The sequence below is a fragment of the Dermochelys coriacea genome, chromosome 7, assembly GCF_009764565.3.
Source record: "Dermochelys coriacea isolate rDerCor1 chromosome 7, rDerCor1.pri.v4, whole genome shotgun sequence".
Taxonomy (NCBI): Eukaryota; Metazoa; Chordata; order Testudines; family Dermochelyidae; genus Dermochelys; species Dermochelys coriacea.
This window is the reverse complement of record NC_050074.1, coordinates 2,070,552-2,094,627: the sequence shown is the minus strand read 5'-3', so window position 1 is coordinate 2,094,627 and position 24,076 is coordinate 2,070,552. Positions and strand designations below refer to the sequence as shown.

Here is a 24,076-nt window from a genome sequence, read left to right as displayed (position 1 = left end):
CTTAATAAATGTTTTTTATCATAAGGAGAGGCTATATAGAAACACAAGATAAACTTTTAATTACTAACTGAAATATTCAGTTTAGAAAAATTTAAGTGCATGGCAAAAATATTTTTACATCAAAAATGCCTTATAAAATACAAAGTGAACTTAATTTCAAATTCAATTTTCAAATTCTCTCTTTGAAAATCAACTAAGAAATGATGAATCCTATCAAAGCATTATGTGGTAGGCATCTGAAGCTGCAAATAATTTCCCCCAAACTTTGTTTTATTTAATAATAAAGAGGTTATTGTAGGGAAGGATAAAGGAGAGAGAGAATGAGCCAGTCCTCTCTTCTCTAAACATTTTATTTGCCTGAAAAATAAGTGTGTTACTGGGGAGGGAAACCAATTGCCAACCCCTTGATATTTTCAGATAAGCACAAAAAGATTCAAAAGACAAAACTGTGCTGTGTGTTTTGAATTCTTATGAAACGATTCCAGTGTAAGCTATTTCTGTAGAGACTTAAGAGAAGAGGCAAATGACAGGACAAAAATCAGTTTCCCCTTAATTAAAGGGGAAGGATAGTAACATTCTATTATTTGTGCTCTGAAAGAGACTGCAGGTGTTTCATGAGTTCATGCCATCTGAATAACTCCATGCCAATCAGTCGCCACATAGGAGGATTGACAAATATGATGGAAGTTCCTATAAAGCAAAAAGTTAATCAGTGGGAGAATTGACAGAAAAGCTTTTAACAACTTCAGCAAGATTAATAAAATAGATATTTACAGTAGCTAAAGCTCACATGGGTGATTGACAGAAAAATTAAAAAGCAGGTTTTTCACACTAATGTCTTGATGTTACTAATAGAACCTCAGGTTATTGAATATGTATTATATTCTGTAAGGGTCTAGAGAATCTGGCTTGTGCTATTGTAGGATTAAACTGTGGTGATAGTTATCACATACTACAGGAGTAAAGCCTGGAGCTAAAAATACAATGTTAAAATGTTAAGGACAGTTGTTACCCAGAAATCATAAGAATGGATGCCTTTAAAAATAGATTAGAAAGACTATCAAGTGCAAAAATTCCTGGATTAAAATGTGTCCAGATAAAGCTACTTCACAAAGATGAGTAGAGGGCCAGCCCTAGACCAAATAGCGCCTGAGGCAAGGAGCATCTTCAGCAGCCCCCTCCATTTGTTAAACTTTTGAATACCTTATTTTTATTGTATTTGTAGCCTATTTCGCGACTTTGCAGGATTTACATGCCTGATTTATTCCTGTCATATAAGATGATAAATTTGCATGCTAGGATCTGTAAATCTGTATTTACATCTCACTTACTGGCAATGCCCCACCCCATATATACCCATGGGGGAATGGCTGACAACATTCTAGGAGGTTTGAGGAAAATATAGTTCTCAAAGTCTGGAAGGCTCCATGAGATTCTACAAAGGTCCAGAATGTTCTAGGAGGTCAGTGAAAAATGAATCCACCTACAGAATACCGGAAACATGTTACTTCAAACATTCTATTTTCCCTTTTGCCGCTAACAACAAAAACAGGTTCCCTGGGTTGCCTGCCCCTAAATCCAGCCCTGGGTGAGTGTCGTCATCTCAGGTAGGAGACCTTATCCAGTTCATCAGAGAAGTAGAGAGAGAATTGATTCAACTTCTGTGCAATATTATGAAACCAAAATAATCTCCCCGATCAGGACAAATATAGCTACTTCTGCACTATGACAGTTCTCAGAGTAGCAGCCGTGTTAGTCTGTATTTGCAAAAAGAAAAGGAGTACTTGTGGCACCTTAGAGACTAACAAAGTTATTAGAGCATAAGCTTTCGTGAGCTACAGCTCACGAAAATGCATCCGATGAAGTGAGCTGTAGCTCACGAAAGCTTATGCTCTAATAAATTTGTTAGTCTCTAAGGTGCCACAAGTACTCCTAAGCGATGGTCACATAAACACCACCCTATATCGGAAACCTACTGACCGCTATTCCTACGTACATGCCTCTAGCTTTCATCTAGATCATACCACACGATCCATTGCCTACAGCCAAGCTCTATGATATAACCGCATTTGCTCCAACCCCTCAGACAGAGACAAAAACCTACAAGATCTCTATCATGCATTCCTACAACTACAATACCCACCTGCTGAAGTGAAGAAACAGATTGACAGAGCCAGAAGAGTACCCAGAAGTCACCTACTACAGGACAAGCCCAACAAAGAAAATAACAGAACGCCACTAGCCATCACCTTCAGCCCCCAACTAAAACCTCTCCAACGCATCATCAAGGATCTACAACCTATCCTGAAGGACGACCCATCACTCTCACAGATCTTGGGAGACAGGCCAGTCCTTGCTTACAGACAGCCCCCCAGTCTGAAGCAAATACTCACCAGCAACCACACACCACACAACAGAACCACTAACCCAGGAACCTATCCTTGCAACAAAGCCCGTTGCCAACTCTGTCCACATATCTATTCAGGGGATACCATCATAGGGCCTAATCACATCAGCCACACTATCAGAGGCTCGTTCACCTGCGCATCTACCAATGTGATATATGCCATCATGTGCCAGCAATGCCCCTCTGCCATGTACATTGGTCAAACTGGACAGTCTCTACGTAAAAGAATGAATGGACACAAATCAGACGTCAAGAATTATAACATTCAGAAACCAGTTGGAGAACACTTCAATCTCTCCGGTCACTCGATTACAGACCTGAGGGTGGCTCTCCTTCAACAAAAAAGCTTCAAAAACAGACTCCAAGGAGAGACTGCTGAATTGGAATTAATTTGCAAACTGGATACAATTAACTTAGGCTTGAACAGAGACTGGGAATGGATGAGTCATTACACAAAGTAAAACTATTTCCCCATGTTATTTCTCCCCCCCACCCCACCCCATCCGGCACTGTTCCTCTGATATTCTTGTTAACTGCTGGAATTAGCCTACCTTGCTTGTCACCATGAAAGGTTTTCCTCCTCCCCCCCCCCCCCCGCTGCTGGTGATGGCTTATCTTAAGTGATCACTCTCCTTACAGTTTTCAGAGTAGCAGCCGTGTTAGTCTGTATTCGCAAAAAGAAAAGGAGTACTTGTGGCACCTTAGAGACTAACAAATTTATTAGAGCATAAGCTTTCGTGAGCTACAGCTCACTTCATCGGATGCCGATGAAGTGAGCTGTAGCTCACGAAAGCTTATGCTCTAATAAATTTGTTAGTCTCTAAGGTGCCACAAGTACTCCTTTTCTTTCTCCTTACAGTGTGTATGATAAACCCATTGTTTCATGTTCTCTGTGTGTGTGTATCAATCTCCCCTCTGTTTTTTCCACCAAATGCATCCGATGAAGTGAGCTGTAGCTCACGAAAGCTTATGCTCTAATAAATTTGTTAGTCTCTAAGGTGCCACAAGTACTCCTTTTCTTTTTACTTCTGCACTGATTTCCTAAAAGTCACTGGTTTAACCATAAATGTTTGAGACATCTGAATATTCTGAACAGAGGGAAGATTGTTTAAGTCCCATTGCTTTTCCACATTGGACCGAACAAGGGAATTCTTGTAGATCACATTTAGTCTCAAGTGATAACAGTAATCTTGCACGTTCACATCCCTGACTCCTGGATTCTGCAATGATGTAAAATCTTATGGACCATGGAAGACTTGGTAAGACGACCTGGCTGGCTGTCTCAGAAAATAGTGTCCCAGCGTTTAAGACTATTTTGTAGGAAAATCTGATAATCCAAAGACCTGTTCTCTATAGAGGAATATGGCAAAGGGCTTGAGATGTGTGATAAAAATGGAGAATTTTTAGCAGTAAGACTTTAGAATTAGATGTCATCCCTACTGCCCTTCCATTATAAACCCTGTATTGCAGTAATATCTTGACCACCTCAGATTACTTCAGACTGAAACTTGGCTTGCTGGTTGTCAGGTTGCAGGCACATTTCTTTTCCCCCTTTCAAAATTTGTTTAAATTGGTTCTGTTATTTTGATGCAAATCTCTTTTGGATCAGAGTATCAAGCACTTTTTGACAGTGATGAAAGAGGCTTGAACTGAAAAAAAACATGTTAATACAAAATGTACACTTTTTAAAAAAGGTTAACATAAATTTATTACTAAAACTGCCATTCCCAACTGCAAAAGCCACTCCAGGTGCTTTACAATATAAAGACACTCTAAAAACAAACACTCTGTAAAAACATTGATAAATTGTATACATATGTAACAAATTGAGGTGGTCCAACACAAGACAAAAGGCTGGCAGAGGTGGTGGGGAGGTTAATAAATAAGGGTAAAAAGACAATAAATACAATACCTGGAGCAAAGGCAAAAGACACAAAGAAAGCCAAAATTATGTAATTGACTATAAACTTGGGGAAATGGACAAGGCTTATTTCGTGGTTGTATGTTTCAGAAAAACTGCAAAATGAGTGTATACGTGCAGTTAAAGAATCGAAAAGCTCTAGAAAAAACTCTAGAGCAAAGTATTTAAAATGCTTTTGGAGGCAGGAACTTTGGCTTTCTGTATGTGAATACCACCTAGCTCCTTGTGGGTGTTACTTGTACATAAATAATAATAATAATTAATAACAATGGGCAAAGAGACACATACCAAAGCTTTGTCATTGACTTACTAGCTGTTTTTCAAACAGTTGAGGGGGCAGCAAGTTTAAATGTTCCAGTTTACAAAGCCTTTTTCAAGAATGAACTGCCAGGAAATAACAACTAGTTGTCAACCCAAAGAGATCTTGATGTTCTGAAATATATTTTGTCTTGTATATTTCAGCTTTTTTGCATTGTGATTTTTAGAGTTGAGTGCATTTTGCTGGGCATAATTTCAGGCACTGTGACTCCATCAATGGGCTCAGGGCACTGTAGGATTTTTTTTTAAAGTGCTATAATATGGAAAGTTTGAGCTAATGCAACAGTCAGGCTCAAAAAATTGTAAGATGACATTTTAAAAATAATAAATGGGTTCTCTTTATTTACCTCTGGTTTTTGAGCCTGACTGTTGCATAGCATCCAAAAATTACAAATGATTTAGCTCAGACTTTCCATATTATAACTGTAAAACGGTGATCACCCTTAAAAAGTTTCATTTGCCAACAGAGACCATAATTTCCTCACTGTAATTAAAACAGGAAATAACATTATCTTGGACATCATTGGGTGGTAACTGTTGACTCTTTAATGGTGACCACAATGCACAAGTAAAATATGCTATGTACCTATTGTCTTTGAAACTGAATATTAAAGCAATAGCATTCTAGAAACTGAGTTAAAAGTAAGGTCATGTCTGCTGTGATCATTTTGTTAAAAAAAAAAAAAAAAAAAAGGGGAGGGGGGTTGTCCCTGTGTCCTTCATCCAGATTTCCCTTACCCCTGTTGTTGTGTAGTGTGCTGCATGCTATGTAGTTGTACTTCAGTACACAGGGCCATATCCCAGCACTCATTTTTATGAGGAAGTGGTGTACTATTCCCATAATCCTGCAGTGTCTGGCTCTGGACTGAGCTAATTGATCCTGAGGACAATAAAACCTGGAGTGGAAGGGGAGCAGAGGAACAATAATGCTATTCCTGTCAACAACCCTGTATTCCATAAAGGACTCTTTCTCAGAGGTACTGGTAAGCATCCAAGACAGAGGAAAGCACCACATGGAGATCTAAATCATTTTCTTTGTTGAGTGATATGTAATCATCTGTAGTGAAAGTGATCCATTTTACAATTGGTTGCATGTGAAAAGCTAAGCAGTATGAGTACAAATCTAGAAGATCCAATTTCCCTTTCTTTCTTGATCTCTTTAAAGAGAAGGGAAGTTGTTGACTTTGTACCAAATCTTTTGAAACTTCTATATCTCAGGTGTCTGCCCAGTAATTGAGCCCATATCATCTTTTAATAAATCAGGCCCTTAGATGTTTACAGAAATTTTTAAAAGCAAATGTAAAGCTTATTGACGTTACCAGTTTGATGACATTGGAGGCTGATGTGTCTCTCAACACAAACACAATATAAGTGTCAAGGCAAGTTTCCTTGCACTGCCTCACCAGTGTGCCTCAAATCCAGCCTAATGGGACAGCCTGTCATGTGAGAGGTAACCAAAACATCACTGGTGAAATTACTGATAAGGATGACAGCAATTGTTACTTCTGATGTTAGGATCTGTTCATAGGAACTGGACTACAATCACTAACGCCGTTTGTGGTACAGCCACTGAAGTGGGTTGCAACACAACACCATGTTAAAGGAATTTCAAGTACTTGAAATCTTTGCCGTTATTTTGGATTCACTTTTTAAGTAAAAATTTTTCAGTCACTTTTGAAGCTCCAACGAACAGCTCTTTAAAAAATCAAATGAAAACCCACCTTTGAATGAAATGGAAGCTTCAGCAGTCCCCCTTAGTTCTTAGATTTCCTCTTTTGGGAAGCAGGTATCCCTCTAGCCTCATTTAAAAACTTTATTTTTCTCTGAAAAGACTATTTTAACACAGATAATGGTGAGCTTTCACATTTCTGTCATAGAGGTTTCCATGTGTGCCACAGGTCAGCTTCACGAATGTAATGCAGGCCACACAATAGCTAATGGAGGTTTGCAGCACTTTAGAAATCCTATGAACCAGCCTCTTTTAAGTGATCAAAAACATGATGAACTAAAATGTACATTTTAAAATAAATGTCACTTTGTGCTACCCCCAAGTGGCCAATATATCTTTCCAGAATCCAGATCTGTCTTAAAAACCCTGTGCTGGCTATAGTTTGTGTGAAACTACATACATTTTCATTTTTGTGACCTTTATGACACCATGGTAAACGTGTGGTTAGGTCCAAGTTAAGATTGGAATGTGGACATTTTAGATATCTTGATTTTTTTTTTGTCTAAACCTTATTGTAGTCTCTATGAGGAACAGCAGATTCACCATGCTCTGTTGATTCAACCCGCCCTCCATAGCAGTATTTGTTTTTATGTTGCTTCTGATCTATGAATCTATGGAAGTATTTATGCTTGATCTTCAGAGTGGAACCAGCGTTCATTAACCCTGTCTACTAAATATTTTGCTTCTAGCTTAGCTTCTTCTTGAAAATATATTTAAGTTTATCCAAGTGATCTGTTTTGTTCATGTATTCTCTTCCATTATCCTTTCTAGTTTATTAATTGTTGCATGTGCAATTTTATTTCATAGGAGTATGACTGGAGAAACTACCAGCCAAGCAGATTGAGTGCATCTGAACTACAGATGTTGGCTAGTATGAAGAGACAACAAAACGAAGAGCTAGAGGATAATGGGATCTCACATGGACTGAGTGCATCTCAGATTGACAACTGTAATGTCAGCATCAGTACAAGCAGTGATGACACAACAACCTGGAACTCTTGTCTCCCCCCAGTAAGTTTAAATCTTAGAGTGCTATAAAAATGTTTAAATGAATGTTCAGTAAAAGTCTTCACCAATTTTGAGGTATAGTAGACTTTCTTAATTAAAATTCCTGTGAGTATCAATACAATGATATCTCTTTCATACTTTAGGTGCTTTTGGCATCCATTTAAAAAAATCGTCAAAATGAACCAGCAGCCAACACTCTAACACCCTCCCCCACAAAAATTCAACCCATCTCTCTCAAAGCCTGAGAAAATAAATAGCCTTTACAGCATGCCATGGCAGTGGGAACAACCTGCAGATGTGCAATATGGGTTCTTAAATTCAAAACTAGTTTCAGAATTCAGAACCTAATATACCAGCCAACAGCTGGCTTGCATCCTGAACAATGGCAAACAATTCTATTTTTCTGATGGCACAATCTAGCCACTCAGCAATGAGCTGTTTAAAGGACAGGACATCATTTGTGTAGTCACAGAATAACATTTCAGCAATCATACAAAGATATTTACAGAAGCTAACATAAAGTTAGACAACCTCTTAGTCCATTTATCTAAACATTTCTAGTTTTTATTTAATAGACTCATAGACTTTAAGGCCAGAAGGGACCATCATGATCAGTCCAGCGGTTTGCAGCCTGCAGGCGGCATGCGGCCCAATTAGCACACACAGCCCAATTAGCTCAGCTGTGTGCTAAAGGCCAGACCAATGGCCCCACGGGGTTAGGGGTCCGGGGCTGCCACCCAGCCCCACACAGTGGGGATCCAGGGTTCCCGGCCGGCCCCATGGGCTCCAGGATTCGGGACTGCCGCCTAGTCCCACAAGCTCCAGGATAGCCAGCTGGCCCCATGCGGTGGGGGTCCGGGGCTCCTGGCCAGCCTCACGGAATCCGAGGCTCCCGGCCAGCTGGCCCCACAGGGCAGGGTGTCCAAGGTGGGCAGCTTGCCAGTCCTGTTGGCGGGTGTCTGGGGTCCAGGGTCAGTTTGGACTGCTGCTGCCCTGCCACCCAGCCCCAGTGGCCCAGTAACACATTGTGGCCCGCATATGTTCCCAGCTGCCCGGCGCAGTGGGATCCGTGTTACCCCGCCACCTAGCGGTATGCAGGTATGCAACCCACAATGATAAATAAGTTGTGAACCACTGATTTTAGTCTGATCTCTTGCACATTGCAGGCCACAGAACCTCGCCCACCCACTCATGTAATAGACCCCTAACCTCTGACTGAGTTACTGAAGTCGTCAAATCATGGTTTAAAGACTTCATGTTACAGGGAATCCACCATTTACATTAGTTTAAATCTGCAAGTGACGTGTTCCCCATGCTGGAGAGGAAAGCGAAAATCCTCCATGATCTCTGGGAATCTGACCTGGAAGAAAATTCCTTCCCGACCCCAAATATTGCAGTCAGTTGCACCCTGAACATTTCGGCAAGACCCAACAGCCAGATACGTGGAAAAGAATTCTATAGTAACATAGAGCCCTCCCCATCTAATGTCCCATCACCGGCTATTGGGGATATTTGCTACTAGCAATCGCAGAATGGCTACAGGCCATTGTAGGCAGTTTCATCAGACCTTCCCTTCCATACATTTATCAAGCTAAGTCTTGAAGCCAGTTAGGTTTTTTTACCTGCACTGCTCCCCTTGGAAGGCTGTTCCAGAACTTCACTTCTCTTATGGTTAGAAACATTCATCTAATTTCAAGCCTAAATTTGTTGATGGTCAGTTTGTATCCATTTGTTCTTATGTCCACATTGGCATTTAACTTAAATAACTCCTCTCCCTCCCTGGTATTTATCCCTCTGATGTATTTATAGAGAGCAATCAGATTTCCCCTCAGCCTTTGTTTGGTTAGGCTAAACAAGCCAAACTCTCCTCTCATAAGGTAGGTTTTCCATTCCTTTGATCATCTTAGTGGCCCTTCTCTGTACCTGTTCCAGTTAAAATTCATCTTTCTTAAACAGGGGAGACCAGAATTGCACACAGTATTCCAGATGAGGGCTTAGCAGTGCCTTGTGTAATGGCACAAACACTTCCTATATCTATTGGAAATACCTCACCTGATGCATCATAAGATTGCATTAGTCTTTTTCATGGGCATATCACATTGGTGGCTTATAGTCATCCTGTGATCAATCAATACACACAGGTTTTTCTCTTCCTCTGTCATTTTCAATTGATAAATCCCCAGCTTATAGCTAACATTCTTGTTATTAGTCTCTAAGTACGTGCCCTTGTATCTTCCACTATTAAATTTCATCTCATTTCTATTACTTCAGGTTTCAAGGTCATCCCAATCTTTTTATATGATATATGATATCCTCCATATGGCCAATACCTCCCAACTTTGTGTCATCCACAGATTTTATTAGCACAGTCCCACTTTGTGTGGCAAGGTAGTAGAAGATGAAAGCATAATAAACATTGAAAATGCCCTGTGGATAAGAATTAAGACAGAACAACCCTCAGGTGCGGGTCCAGTCTTGCATTAGTTGTCCCTCACCATAAGTTATTGAGAACTGAGTAATGCTCTAATTTATGTAACTACCAGCGACCATAAGGGGCAAATATGTGAACTGGGATTTTCCAGAATGCAGAATCATTATAGCAGTCTTCGATAATGAATGATCAATGCTACATTGTAGCTTTGTGGTGGACTAGAGAGTAGAGGTTTAAAGTGAACAGAAATGTATTGATAAATTTGTTACTGTCTTAATAAAAGTCTGATTTACAAACTAGTATTTTGGGGGAGGGCAGATAAACATAACTTTCCTCTAATTGTTCATAACACACTGACACTGTGCACTCCCTTGCATCCCAAGTCCAACATAGAGTTTTCTTAGTAGTCACTTGATTAGACCCATGAAAAGAGCCTGATCCTTAAGTGTCTACTTGCAGAAGCAGTCCCATTGAGCTGCATGGACCTGCTTGTATCAGTAAGTCTGCAGGATTGGACCAGTAGGTTTCAGATAAATGAAGAGCATATAAAACTCATTAATTTTTAAGTAATTATCAGGAAATTTGATACAATTATTTAGACCTGTCAGGTTTGGTTTTACATATATTACATGATTAAAAAAAAACTTTTACTATAAAATGTATTTCTCTGATATTTAGCAAAGCATGGTGTAAATGCAAAGAGTTTTCTTTGATCCCACTACTTTGATCATCTTCTGTACGTTTCAGACTAATGTCTTCAGTTAAAGGGTTTAGATATAACTAATTAGTCATTTAAAATTGTAATTAGATATAGCTCTAGTTACTCATAATAGTCTTTTGTGGCCATCTCTGCCTACATAAATCAAATGAATAAGGAAATGTAGTGAACTTTGGCAGAGGCAGATTTTTCAAGGTTTCTAACTTAAGACCAAATTCAATTAAAAGTAATATTTCAAACACCTGAATCATGCAAGACCTAAGTAATGAATTGGTGAGTTTTATCTGTTCAACTTTGTGTAGTCGTCTGCTCTACTCTCTGCAAACTGGGTCGTGGGGTTTTAAAGTTGTTAGATTGTAGTGGGAAGTTTTTTGTTTTGTTTTAATTTAGAAAGTGAATGTAACGTTTCTGAAAAATGCCAGATGGACATCACGAGAAATGTTATGCAGTGTTGCTGTAGCCGTGTCAGTCCCAGGATGTTAGCGAGGGAAGGGGTGTACGGTCATATCTTTTATTAACCCAATGTCTGTTGGTGAGAGAGACAAGCTTTCGAGCACAGCTGAAGGAAGAGCTCTGTGCGGCTTGAAAGCTTGTCTCTCTCGCCAACAGACATTGGTCCAATAAAAGATATTACATCGCCCACCATGTATAACTAAAAACTGAAAGTCTTCGTATGTCCATCCAACCCCTTCCTTACACTCCCCTAACAACATACCTCCGCTTTAGCCTAGGGGAACATCCTGTAGCAATAAAATGGTAGTTTATATCCATGCCCATTCATTTAATTTTTGTTACCTTTTTCTGAGCGAGCTGCCAGGGTGCCATTTAGTGCCAATTTTGATCATAGATTTTGGGGTGTGGATTTACATCTACTAGAAACTGGTCAGAAATCATCAACTGTTATATACTTATGTATTTGGAAAGAAGGATAATGTACTTGTATCACATGAGGATGATGAATTACTTTGCAGTCCATTCGTAACTAAGGAGGATGTTAAACAGCACTACTAGGGATAAACATTTTTAAAACATAAGGTCTGGATACCTTGCACCAATAGACCTAAAAGAGTTTGCTGAAGAGCTCTCTGGCCTGCTGATGTTAATTTTTAATAAATCTTGGAATACTGGAGAAATATCAGAAGGCTGGAAGAGTGCTAATGTTGTGCCAATATTCCAAAAGGGCAGGCAGGATAATCCAGGTAATAGGCCAGTTAAAATCCCTGGCAAAATACGGAAAAGCTGTTATGTGATTCAGCTGATAAAAGCATTAAAGGATGGGAATATAATTAATGCCAGACAATATGGTTTTATAGAACATAGGTGTAGTCAAATGAACCTGACTTAATGTTTTGATGAGGGTACACTGTCACAAAATAAGGTGGTGGTATGTTCTATAATTAGATTTCACCAACCCAGTAACAAGTGAGAACTCCTGGATCGCTACACCAGTCTTACCCTGGAGTCACAAACAGTCCCCTTAGACTTTCCAATCTATCTTGCCACCTGGACCGAGTGATAATGGTCACTTACACGAAAAATCATATCACATTTAGATTGCTCCCAGACCCAAAGATTAGTCATTTACCCCAGATTGATTGGTACCCTAGATTTTACACCAAAGACAACGTTGGTAGCCAATTCTATAGTAAACTAACTAAAGGTTTCTTCGCTAAGAAAAGGAAATGAGAGTTGAGAAATTAAAGCGGGTAAAATATATGTACAGGTGAGTCGCAGTCGATAATTTCAAACAGCAGCAGAGACGTTGTAGTCTGCCAGTTTCCCAAAAGTCTCTCAGGGCTACCCAGAATAACTCTTTGTTCAGTTATTCCACCTTATTAGAATCCAAACAGTCCAGAGATGAAGGATCTTTCCCTGAATCCCTACTTATAGCTTCTTCTCACAGAAAACAATTTGACAGGGTCACTACCCACGTTGGCTCTTCTTTTGGTGATGGAGAATGAGGAAAGCATTTAGAGTCTTTGACCTCCAGTTATCACACGCAATCACCACTTGCTTTGAAATTAGCACTTTTCTGTTAAAGTTCTTCATTTGAATTCCACAAGGCATCTTTCTCATTCAGTGGGTTATTTAATTACAGGGTATACATAATGTCAATTTTCAGAGTAGCAGCCGTGTTAGTCTGTATTCGCAAAAAGAAAAGGAGTACTTGTGGCACCTTAGAGACTAACAAATTTATTAGAGCATAAGCTTTCGTGAGCTACAGCTCACATGTTTGCTACTATGTTATAATAGGATACAGATAAATGAAAACAATGCAACTAACACTCCATTAGTTTTCATGGAGTTTAAACACCAAATACACTCTTATACATTTAACAATCACTTTGATTGATGCTAATACACAAGTGAATTGGCCTGGCTTCCCATCATCATTTGTAAACATTCAATGAGGCCTGGGGCTTTGGCATGACCTGACACCTAGTTTGCCAGCATCACAATGAGATTACATGGTTGGCTGATAAAGGTAGTTTTGTAGCAGTAATTAATATACTTAGGATTTTGTACAGCATTTGATTTAGTATTGTATGACATTTTCATTAACAAATTAGCACTATATTATATCAATAAAGCACATTTTAAATTGATTAAAAACTGACTAACTAACAGATCTCAAAAAGTAGTTGTCATCAGGAAATTATCAAATGATGCAGGGATCAGTTCTAGGCCCCATGCTATTCAACATTTGTATCTGATCTGGAAGTAAATATAAAATCACTGCTGAAGACACAAAGATTGGTGGAGTGGAAAATAATGATGAGAGTCAGGGAAGTCAATCAGAGTGATTTAGACCTCTTGGTAAACTCAGCACAAACAAAATGTGTTTTAATATAACCAAATGCAGTCTAGGAACAAAGAATGCAGGTCATACCTGCAGGTTGTGGGGGCTATATCTTGGAAAGCAGTGGCTCTGAAAAAGTTTTAGGGATCATAGTGGACAAACAATTGAGCATGAGTTCCCAATGCAATGCTGTAGCAGAAAGGGCTAATGTGGTCCAGGGGTGTATTAACAGTGGAGTGGTGAGTAGAAGCAGGGAGGTGATTTTACCTCTGTGTATGGCATTGGTGAGACAGATATTAAAATATTGCATATAATTCTGGTGTCCACATCTTAAACAGGATGTTGAAAAATTGGAGAGGGTGCAGAAAAGAGCCACAAAAATTATTGCAGGATTAGAGGAAATGCCTTACAGCAAGAGACTTAGCATCAGTGTGTTTAGTTTATCGAAAAGAAGATTGAGAAGCGACTTGATTACAGTGTGTAAGTATCTTCACAGGGAGCAAATACAAGGTATTAAAAGCTTTTCAGTCTGGGAGAGAAAGGCATAGCAACCAGTGGGGGGAAGCTGAACTCAGACAAATTCAAGTTAGAAATAAGGCACACATTTTTAACAGTGAGGGTGATTAACCCTTGGAACAAGGTTAATCTCTTGATATCTCCAGATCAAGACTGGATGATGCTTTGGTCAAACACAAGTTATTGGGCTCAGTACAGGGGTAACAGGGTGAAATTTAATGGCAGTATATGCAAGAGGTCAGGCTAGATGATCTAACAGCCTTAACATCAATTAATCTATGAACTAATGTCTTAGCTAATGGACAGAGTTTTCATTGAATCCAGACATTAAGCAGAACTCAAATGTGCAGTAGACTTGGCCTACTCCATGGTCACTCAGGGTAACTGACAGATCAAAATTCAGCCTATTTGAAGTCCACGTGGAGCTCCCTTCTAAAATGAGCAGAAAGTGTTTGCAGACTGTTCTCCTCTTTTCCCTGCACTGTGCGGCTGTATGGCTACAGGTGAATGTCACCCTCCATAAATAAAGGTCTTCATTTCTTCAGCTTCCATTCTGTGTTGAAGTTCAGAATTTGTGTAACTAAAAGCTAGTTCGTATTTACACTGGGATTGATTTTCATCAGTCCCAAAGAGTCAGGGGAGCTGCAGATGCTAAAAATCAGGACCTTAATAAAAATTATATTTATGTGCAAACCACAGAAAAGCTACAGTGTACCTGCATCCATCTTCCATTTGTACACATCGGCATGGTTCATCTGCACAATGTATCGGAAACCAATTAGAACTAATCTGTACATTATACTTTATAAAATTAAGGACAATCTGAAAAATTGTTCCTGGCCATGATTAACCTTGAGAGATTACTTCATTTCTAGGTAGTCTTCTTCTGTTGATTTAAAGCATTAACATCTTTTCCTCTCTATTAAATGGATAATGTTTTTGCAAATCATATTCCTCCATTAAGTCTGTTCTTATTTTTTCCACAAAAATTATCAACAGCTCTTCCCCAAAAGATAAGCCTTTTTGTTCTAAATGCTGGGTAATTTTATCTCTTGATGTAATCTATAGCAACAGCACCACCAGAAGGCATATTTTATATCTTTCATCTTTGGGATACACTTTATTTTCCATAAAGTAGTATAGCATATAGATATGTTACCTAGTAAATGTATGTAATATTTTACTTGTAACATGTTTTTTGTGACTTTAAATTTTCCATCATTTTGCATGTTTTAGTCTGATTTTCAGTTTCATTTAAAAGATGCCCATCTATTTTTGGCTTTAATGAGGTTCAAAAAAACCCTTCTGAACTCCAAAGATATATAGATCATATTGCTAAGTTGCAGTTAAAACAAATGAACAGATGTTCTTATACAACTATAAAATTGATATACTAAAAACTGAATGTTATGGCTAATAATAGTTTTCCAAGAACTGAAATGTAATATCTATGCTGTCAAAAGAAATTGTTGAAATATAAGTTGTTTAGCAGCTGTTCTAAACTGTGACAGCCCAAAAGGAATAAAGTAGTTTTAGGTACTGTACATTACCCAGCATAGCTGTCAGCTGTAGATATTTTTTAAAACATTGAATTTTACCTTGAAGGTGATTGATTCATAAGGCTTTATAAAATGTGAAAATTAAAAATTGCTTAGATTCCAAATCAGTAATAGAATATTTATGTAGAATTAAAAATGCAAGTATTTTAAAAATGAAAATATTTTACATTGCATCCCACCTGACCTTTTCAGAGAGATGAAATACACATAAAGGTGTTGCTCAATCCTGTGGAATATTTGCTGCTGTACACTTCATCCTCCTATTTCAAAAAGTCAAAATGTCTGTATCTGGCCTGCCTCCACCCAGAAATAGACCTACCTGGCAGGCCTTGCTGGCCCCATTTCTCAGACAGTTGGTGCTAGTCAGTTTTAGACAGCAGTGCAGCATTCGCTGTCTGGAGATCCTCCACATCCCCTTTGTCATTCTGTCTCCAACCTTCTGAGTTGACGAGTACTCGGCCAGCTTGAAGCAGCTTTCTTATCTCCTAGACATAACAGCAGTGGAGCTCGTCTCTCACAACAAACGGTGCTCAGGGCTCTACTCCATATTCTTCATCATAACAAAAAGAATTTGGGGAGGGGGTCTTGGCCATCTGATTTCTCAAAAGCCAGAAAAGATTAATGAAGATGAAATTCAGGATGGAGACTGGCTTGCTATCATATATATGTCCCCAGCAGATATTGATGTACCTAGCAGAAGCTTATCTGGATGAGAAGTGCTATATTAGAGCTGCTGCTTATCTGTGAATTCAGATCGAACCCAATCCATTTTTTGGCTGACCGATGAAAATTGACACTATCACTACATAACCATGCATTTGTTCTCCACTCACGAGCATGTTCCCAAAGGTAGTGGTAGTGATGATTGCTATTCTTAAATGACACATTTACTACAGCATCATCTCCAGGGGCCTTTCAGGGTCTCTAGGCACACAAGTTCACAATAAACTTAAAAAGAAAAGGAGTACTTGTGGCACCTTAGAGACTAACAAATTTATTTGAGCATAAGCTTTTGTGAGCTACAGGTACTTGTGGCACCATACACACTGTAAGGAGAGTGATCACTTAAGATGAGCTATTACCAGCAGGAGAGCGGGGGCGGGGGAGGAACCACACAACAGAACCACTAACCCAGGAACCTATCCTTGCAACAAAGCCCGTTGCCAGCTGTGTCCACATATCTATTCAGGGGACACCATCATAGGACCTAATCACATCAGCCACACTATCAGAGGCTCGTTCACTTGCGCATCTATCAATGTGATATATGCCATCTTGTGCCAGCAATGCCCTTCTGCCATGTACATTGGCCAAACTGGACAGTCTCTACGTAAAAGAATGAATGGACACAAATCAGATGTCAAGAATTACAACATTCAAAAACCAGTCGGAGAACACTTCAATCTCTCTGGTCACTCGATTACAGACCTAAGAGTGGCTATTCTTCAACAAAAAAAACTTCAAAAACAGACTCCAACGAGAGACTGCTGAATTGGAATTAATTTGCAAACTGGATACAATTAACTTAGGCTTGAATAGAGACTGGGAGTGGATGAGTCATTACACAAAGTAAAACTATTCCCCTCCCCCCACTGTTCCTCAGATGTTCTTGTCAACTGCTGGAAATGGCCCACCTTGATTATCACCACAAAAGGTTTTCTCCCCCCCACCCCGCTCTCCTGCTGGTAATAGCTCATCTTAAGTGATCATTCTCCTTACAGTGTGGATGGTAACACCCGTTGTTTCATGTTCTCTGTGTATATAAATCTCCCCATTGTATTTTCCACCGAATGCATCCGATGAAGTGAGCTGTAGCTCACGAAAGCTTATGCTCAAATAAATTTGTTAGTCTCTAAGGTGCCACAAGTCCTCCTTTTCTTTTTGCGAATACAGACTAACATGGCTGCTACTCTGAAACCTGTCAATAAACTTAAAGCACTGCACCCCCTCCCTAATGCTAGGTTTCTTGTTCTTATCTGTGTCAGGACAGAAACTCACAATCCTTCCATTTTTAGGGTATGTCTACACTGCACACTCCTAATGGCAGTGTGTAATGTAACTACACTGCATGCACCCCCAGCACTGATATAAATAGTAGTGCAGATGGTGAGGCACTGCTTAGGCAAGTACCGTAAAGACACACCTAGACTCTTAAAGGGGTTGTTCTCAACCTTCAGCCGATGGGCCGCTTGTGGCCCAATCAGCACACAGTTGCAGCCCATGTGACATCATCAGAGCCATAACTATGGCAGGGTGAGGGGCATTTGCCGTGTCCACAGAGCCAGCAGGGGGCACAAAAATGGGACGGTGCAAGTTTGGATTCAGTGTCAGCCCTCCTCCCTCCCCGATCAGACCCAGCAGCATTAGCAGGAGGCCAGGGTGCTCAGCGCACCCCACAGGATCCCGGGTTCAGTGACCCTGGCTGGAACAGGCTCCCCGGCACTATGATCTCAGCAGCAGGCAGGCAGGGCAGGCTGCACGACTGAGCTCTGTGCAGTAGAGGTAGAAGACCAGCGAGTGCGGGGAAGGGGGTGCAGGGGGCTACGGCCATGGGGAGGGGGATGCCACTGGTACATGGAGGATGGACTCTAGGGGGGGACTGGTGGCTGGGGGCAGTCCGTGGATGGGGGGCTAGATACTGGGGCACAGTCCCTGAATGGGGAGGGGGTTGAGTGGTGGAATGGGTGGGGGACTGGATGGTGGAGGCAGAAGTCCTTGGGGGCAGCATTCTGCCCTGGACAGGGCACCCTGTCTCTGCAGGGAGATGTGTGCCAGCCCAGGGTTGGGGGGGGTCTGGATGCTTGGGGGACAATACCAGGAAGGTTGGGTGATTGGGAGCAGTCTGGGGAGGGGCTGGGGGCAGTCCCTGAGTGAGGGGATTGGGTGCATGGGGTGCAGTCTCTGGCTGTTGCAGGGGGGGCGGGGGCCTCACAGCAGTAAAGGCTCCCTATCTTTGCAGGCAGGCTCTGGAGCCATGATCTCTGGGAGCTCAGCCCTACCATGCTGCCAGCAGCAGGGCAGAAGTGAAGGTGGCAAAACACCATGCCATGCCTCCCTTACAGTCAATTAATTCAAGTTAACAGTTAATGCTTTGACTTACTTTGCTCATTTAAAATGCCCTTGATAGACATTTGGCGGTGTTGAAATGAAAGGTACGATATCGATTTGAATCGTATTGCTGTCATATAACAAACACTAAACCTTTTTTGTTTTTGGGGGGAAATGTACAGGTAGTATAGATATACGGTAGAACCTCAGGGTTATGAACACCCGTTACAAACTGACTGGTCAACTACACACCTCACTTGGAACTGAATGATGGATTTAGGACTGATAGACAAAGGGACGGGGAAGAGCGAAGATGGAGTTCAGGGAAAGAGGGCCTGGAGAAGCCATGGCTTCCCCAATATACACTCTGTCCTAAGCCCACTTTCCTGATGCTAGTCCAAAGACTTTCAGACAAGCACTGAACATGAGCTCCCAGGGCATCCACCCTTGACATTGTTGACCACGTTCTTCTTGAAATCTTGTTCTCCCTTGGCTTGACTCAGTCCTCCCCTGGTTTTCCTCCTATCTCTCTAATCACTCCTTCAGCACATCCTTTGGAAGATCCTCCCCATCCCCCCTTCCCTCCAGCTTTCTGCAGGGTCTCCACAGGACTCTGTCCTTAGTCCCCTTCTCGTCTTCTGCTACTCCTTATTTCTGGATAATCTCATCCACAAACACAAATTCAACTACCATCTCTAGGCTGGCGACTCACAGATGTACTTCTGTACTCCAGACCTGTATCCTTCTGTACCAACTAAAATCTCAGCCTGTCTCTCTGACATCTCCTTGTGGATGTCTAGTGATAAAATTAAGCCAAACAGGAATAAAACTGAGCTCTTATCTTCCCCCTCCCACCAAGCCTTCCCCATTGCTTCCATTCTTTCTCACTGTGGACAAGACCACCATCCTGCCTGTCGCTTATTATTTCCTTGTGCTCCCCATTGGTCTGTCTGTATCCATTTGTTGTCTCTTGTCTTATACTTAGTTTGTAAGCTCTTTGGGGCAGGGACTGTCTTTTTGTTCTGTATTTGTACAGTGCCTAGCACAGTGTGGGTACTTGTCTATGATTAGGTGCTCCTAGACACTATGGCAAATAATATATAATTAATTATAAGATGTGAGTGGACAGACAACATAAACTGATCTTTAAACTCAGATGTATCCCAGCAGATATCTTAACTAGGTCATCCCAAGGCAGATATATTCCTATTCAGTCAAAATGTAAAACCAAAGCTATTCTTTACTGGAGAACCAGGTCAAAGATCACTGGGAACAGGGGTTATGATTCATAGATAGCCTGATTAGGTGCTCCATGTTTTCCCTTCTCATCTACTACCATTTTTCGGAATGTTCACTATCACAGTTTGACTAGTGAATGAGTTTTTTTGCTGTGATATGGACATCACTCCCCAGGGACATCTGTTTTATCACATCTGGATAAATTCATGGAGGTTAAGTCCATTAATGGCTATTAGCCAGGATGGGTAAGGAATGGTATCCCTAGCCTATGTTTGTCAGAGGGTGGAGATGGATAGCAGAAGAGAGATCACTGGATCATTATCTGTTAGGTTCACTCCCTCTGGGGCGCCTGGCATTGGCCACTGTCAGAAGACAGGATACTGGGCTTGATGGACCTTTTGTCTGACCCAGTATGGCCATTCTTATGTTCTTATCTCTTTCCACTTCCAAAAATCATGTGAACACACTCATTTTTTTAAAGTTGGTCCCTGTTTAAGACGCTATTCCTTTAATAAAGCTGCATGTTTTTGTTTTTAGTATTTCTCATTTCATTGTGTATTGATAATGTTTATGTATGGTTATGTTTTAATTTGTCTGTGTCGTGCCCTCAGTGCTTTGGGTGGAGCTGAGTGCTTTGTAAATATAATGATTAGTCTTCTGTTACCTTGCACTGAGACAAAAATATATTCCTAAAATTTAGAACACAAACTGATATAAAAAAATCCAAGTGAACATTCGTTTTTATGTCAGATACACTGTTTCTTTTCATTAAAAATATGATCCAAATTATATAACATTAAAACTGAATAGGACACCATCATGGAGATAAACATTGATAAACTAGAGTCAACGACATTTCAGAGGATTTGCATCTACTTTGTGCAAGGTGATCAAATCTCATGTAAATGCTTATACTGTAACTCAGTGTACAATGTATAGGCATATCAACCAAGAAAATCATCAATTTAAAATGTACTTTTACAAAATTGGAACCTGAATACCATTTTTGAAATTCCACCTCAGTGATGAAGACCATAGAATTCTAATATATCAGATACTACAAATATATCGTTCCAAAAGGATTCTCTCCTATACCTCTATACCTATATCCTATACCTATATACCTGGATATATTGAAAAAATATTTGCACAGTTATCTTCTCACTACTGTTTTTTGTGTTTTCCACAGCCTGTCAATCAAGGTCATCACTATCAGAAAGAAATGAACCCACTTTCTCATTCCAATCCAAGGTAAGATTCTGTTTATGGGTCAGGCAGTGAGAATTCAGTTAGAATATTCTGGCTAGTAAATTGTCTTTCATTGATTTAATCTTAAATCGTTTTTTTCAATTGTTACCTCTTCATAGAGTTTTCCCACCGCTCTTTTCCTTCAGAGTTCTATAATATTGCAGGGCGACCACATTATCCCAGAGTGCAGGACAGAACTCTACTATACGTAATAGCCATCTGCACATAGTGTCATGCATTTAATGTAACCGATGTAGGCCCTGATCCTGTGAAGTGGTGCATGACACAGTAGGACTTTGTATGCACATCACATTGCAGGACTGGCATTATAGTCATTTGGGGGTGTGGGTTGGTTTGCGGGGGGGAGGGCAGATTCCATTCCTTGTAGTCAAGGAGCCCCATTCTTCACAAATGATACATGATTTTAACATTATGGAGTTAGACAGGACCTTTAGTTACACAGCACTTTCAAGAGTAGAGTATTATGTAATAGTACTGGGGCATTTGCAGATTTAATCTGTCTGTAATGTATATAAATTATTCAAGTCTGAAGTTGTGCCTCTTCCCATTGTAGTCAGGACCACAACTCCCCTTGGTTTCAATGAGACCTTTTGAAAGAGAGAGAGAGAGAGAGAGAGACTTGTCCACCATCAGAAACCTCTTAAACTACTGTATCTGTGAAATCTTACAATCCTTTTGTCACCGCACCTGTTGAGTCTCCGTGTTGACCAGTAGTTCAGACAGACAGCTGTGTCTCATTTTTCATCTGACCCCAATGATGCTCTCTTTGCTTTCCCAATGCTTGGCCAAGAGTGTTTTCAGATTAAAGCAAGTTGCATGAAGTTTAATCTATCTGAGCAACATGTAGGTGATGCTGGTGGGGCAGGGAAAGGATCTTGGGGGTGTGATACATTCCTCTATTACTGAGGAGGTCTGTTTGCCTTGTTTCAGGATGTTAGCAATCTGGGGATGCTTCTGGTGTCCGGTTGTCAGTAGTAAAGCACCTTTTCCATTTCTGTTCAGCTACGTGTTTGCAACCATTTGTTTCTCAGGTCTGGATTTCAGCACTGTCATCCAGGCTTTTGTTACCCTAGTGTGATGTGCATGGGACTACTCTTGAAGATCACTTGAAAGCATCAACTAGTGCACTTGGCAGCTATTTGCATCCTTGGTAGTCTTTGCTTCAGAGAGCATATTACAGCAGTTATTTGTTAGCAGGCCTGGGTTCCTCTTCTCTTTCATGTGAACATCAAGATGTTGACTTTGGTCTGCAAAGACCATAGATAGCTTGGGACCTGCTTACCTATCCCAGCTCCCCAGATATAAATGCTAGGTAGCTTGTATATGGGCATTCTGGGTGCAGGGCCCTTAATTCTGGGATTGATTTCTCTCTCTGGTCTGACAGTGCTCAAGTCTTCTATCTTTAGGGCATGGCTCATAGTTCACCTCTTTTTGCAGGCTTTTTCCCAAGGGAAGGGTGAGTAGTTCATTTGTTAAAAGTCATTGTTACAGTATATGAAATGTTGTGCATATGCTGAAACACTTTAGTGCCAGATGCATTTTATATACTGAAAAACTTAATAAACTCCTTTATCATAAACATAAGATAAACATTTTTAATGTACCAGGTCAGGTTAATATGTTCAAGAAAGTTAGTTTGTGTTTTTATATACAGATTCAAAGTCAAATTTTCTGGGCTAAAATTACAACCGGCTTTTGTACTGCTGTTTAATCTATCACACAGTAATCTTTAATTTTTTTACAAAATCATTTTTGACAAATGTGGGCAATCAAAATACCTGTAAAATACCTGACTTGCAACTGCCTCATAAATTCAGTATCACTTCTGAGCTGCCAGAAAGGCATTATTGGGCTGTAAATACAGAAGACAAAATTTTGAGGTCAGCCTGCATCAGGATATAAAAACTGGAGAAGATGTATATAATGCAGAAGTATTTTATAGCCTGTGACTGAAAAATCATGATTCACATTGTTACATTTTATTTGAAGATGGAAAACTGAGAAATGTTGTTCACCATGGAGGAAAGGGGGACAAGTAAATGAGAAGGGAGATAAAACTGACGGTGATTCTAAAATGAGTGAAATCCTGAACTATTCTTTAAAATCAATTTTAACAAGCAGTGTAAGGGCTTGGCTACACTTGCAAGTTAGAGCGCATTAAATCAGCCCCGAGCTCCCTAACTCCTGAGGTGTGCACACTGGCAAGGCATGTAGAACGCCTGGACTCTGCAGCTGGAGCGCTCCTGGTAATCCACCTCCACGAGAAGCATAAAGCTTGCTGTGCCCTGACAGAAGCATCCGTGTGGACAATGTGTTACATTACTGCACTGTGATTGGCCTGCAGAAACATCCCATAATCAAGTGGCCACTTTTCTCATTGTTTTGAACTCTGCCACAGGCATGCGGATACCCCCTTTCAAAGTTCCGTTTCTGACAGCTGGCTGCTTATCTGCTCTGGGACAAAGCAAACCCTTACTGTGGAATGCTGCTGCTGCCTAGGGCGGGGTGTGTGTGTGTGTGTGTGGTTTCAGAGGGGTAGCCATGTTAGTCTGTATCAGCGTGTGTGTGTGTGTGTGTGTATGAGAGAGAGAGAGAGACAGAGAGAGGTAGGGGTGGGGGAGCGGGAGCACTTAAAGACGGCAAAGTCATTGAGGAGAAACTAAATGAATTCTTTGCTTCAGTCTTCACAGCTGAGGAAGTTAGGGAGATTCCCAAGCCTGAGCTGTCCTTTGTAGGTGACAAATCTGAGGAATTGTCACAGATTGAAGTGTAATTAGAGGAGGGTTTGGAATTAAATGATAAACTTAACAGTAACAAGTCACCGGGACCAGATGGCATTCACCCAGGAGTTCTGAAAGAACTCAAATGTGAAATTGCGGAACTATTAACTATGGTTTGTAACCTGTCCTTTAAATCAGCTTCTGTACCCAGTGACTGGAAGATAGTGAATGTAATGCCAATATTGAAAAAGGGCTCTAGAGGTGATCCCGGCAATTACAGACCAGTAAGTCTAACGTCAGTACTGGGCAAATTAGTTGAAACAATAGTAAAGAATAAAATTGTCAGACACATAGAAGGACATAAATTGTTGCGCAAAAGTCAGCATGGTTTAT

General features: G+C 40.5%; 1 protein-coding gene across 20 annotated transcripts in view; it reads left to right on the top strand.

Annotated features, from left to right (window-relative positions):
- CFAP20DC (CFAP20 domain containing) overlaps positions 1-24,076 on the top strand; it is a 175,375-nt gene that overhangs the window by 110,580 nt on the left and 40,719 nt on the right. For all 20 annotated transcript variants that reach the window (XR_006282468.1, XM_043517957.1, XM_043517956.1 and 17 more), the window contains 2 exons: positions 7,183-7,386; positions 20,884-20,945. Coding sequence is in view for 19 of the 20 variants with exons in the window: in XM_043517957.1 (XP_043373892.1) it covers positions 7,183-7,386; positions 20,884-20,945 (266 nt within the window). In the remaining variant the exon portion in view is untranslated. The remainder of the gene's footprint in view (positions 1-7,182; positions 7,387-20,883; positions 20,946-24,076) is intronic.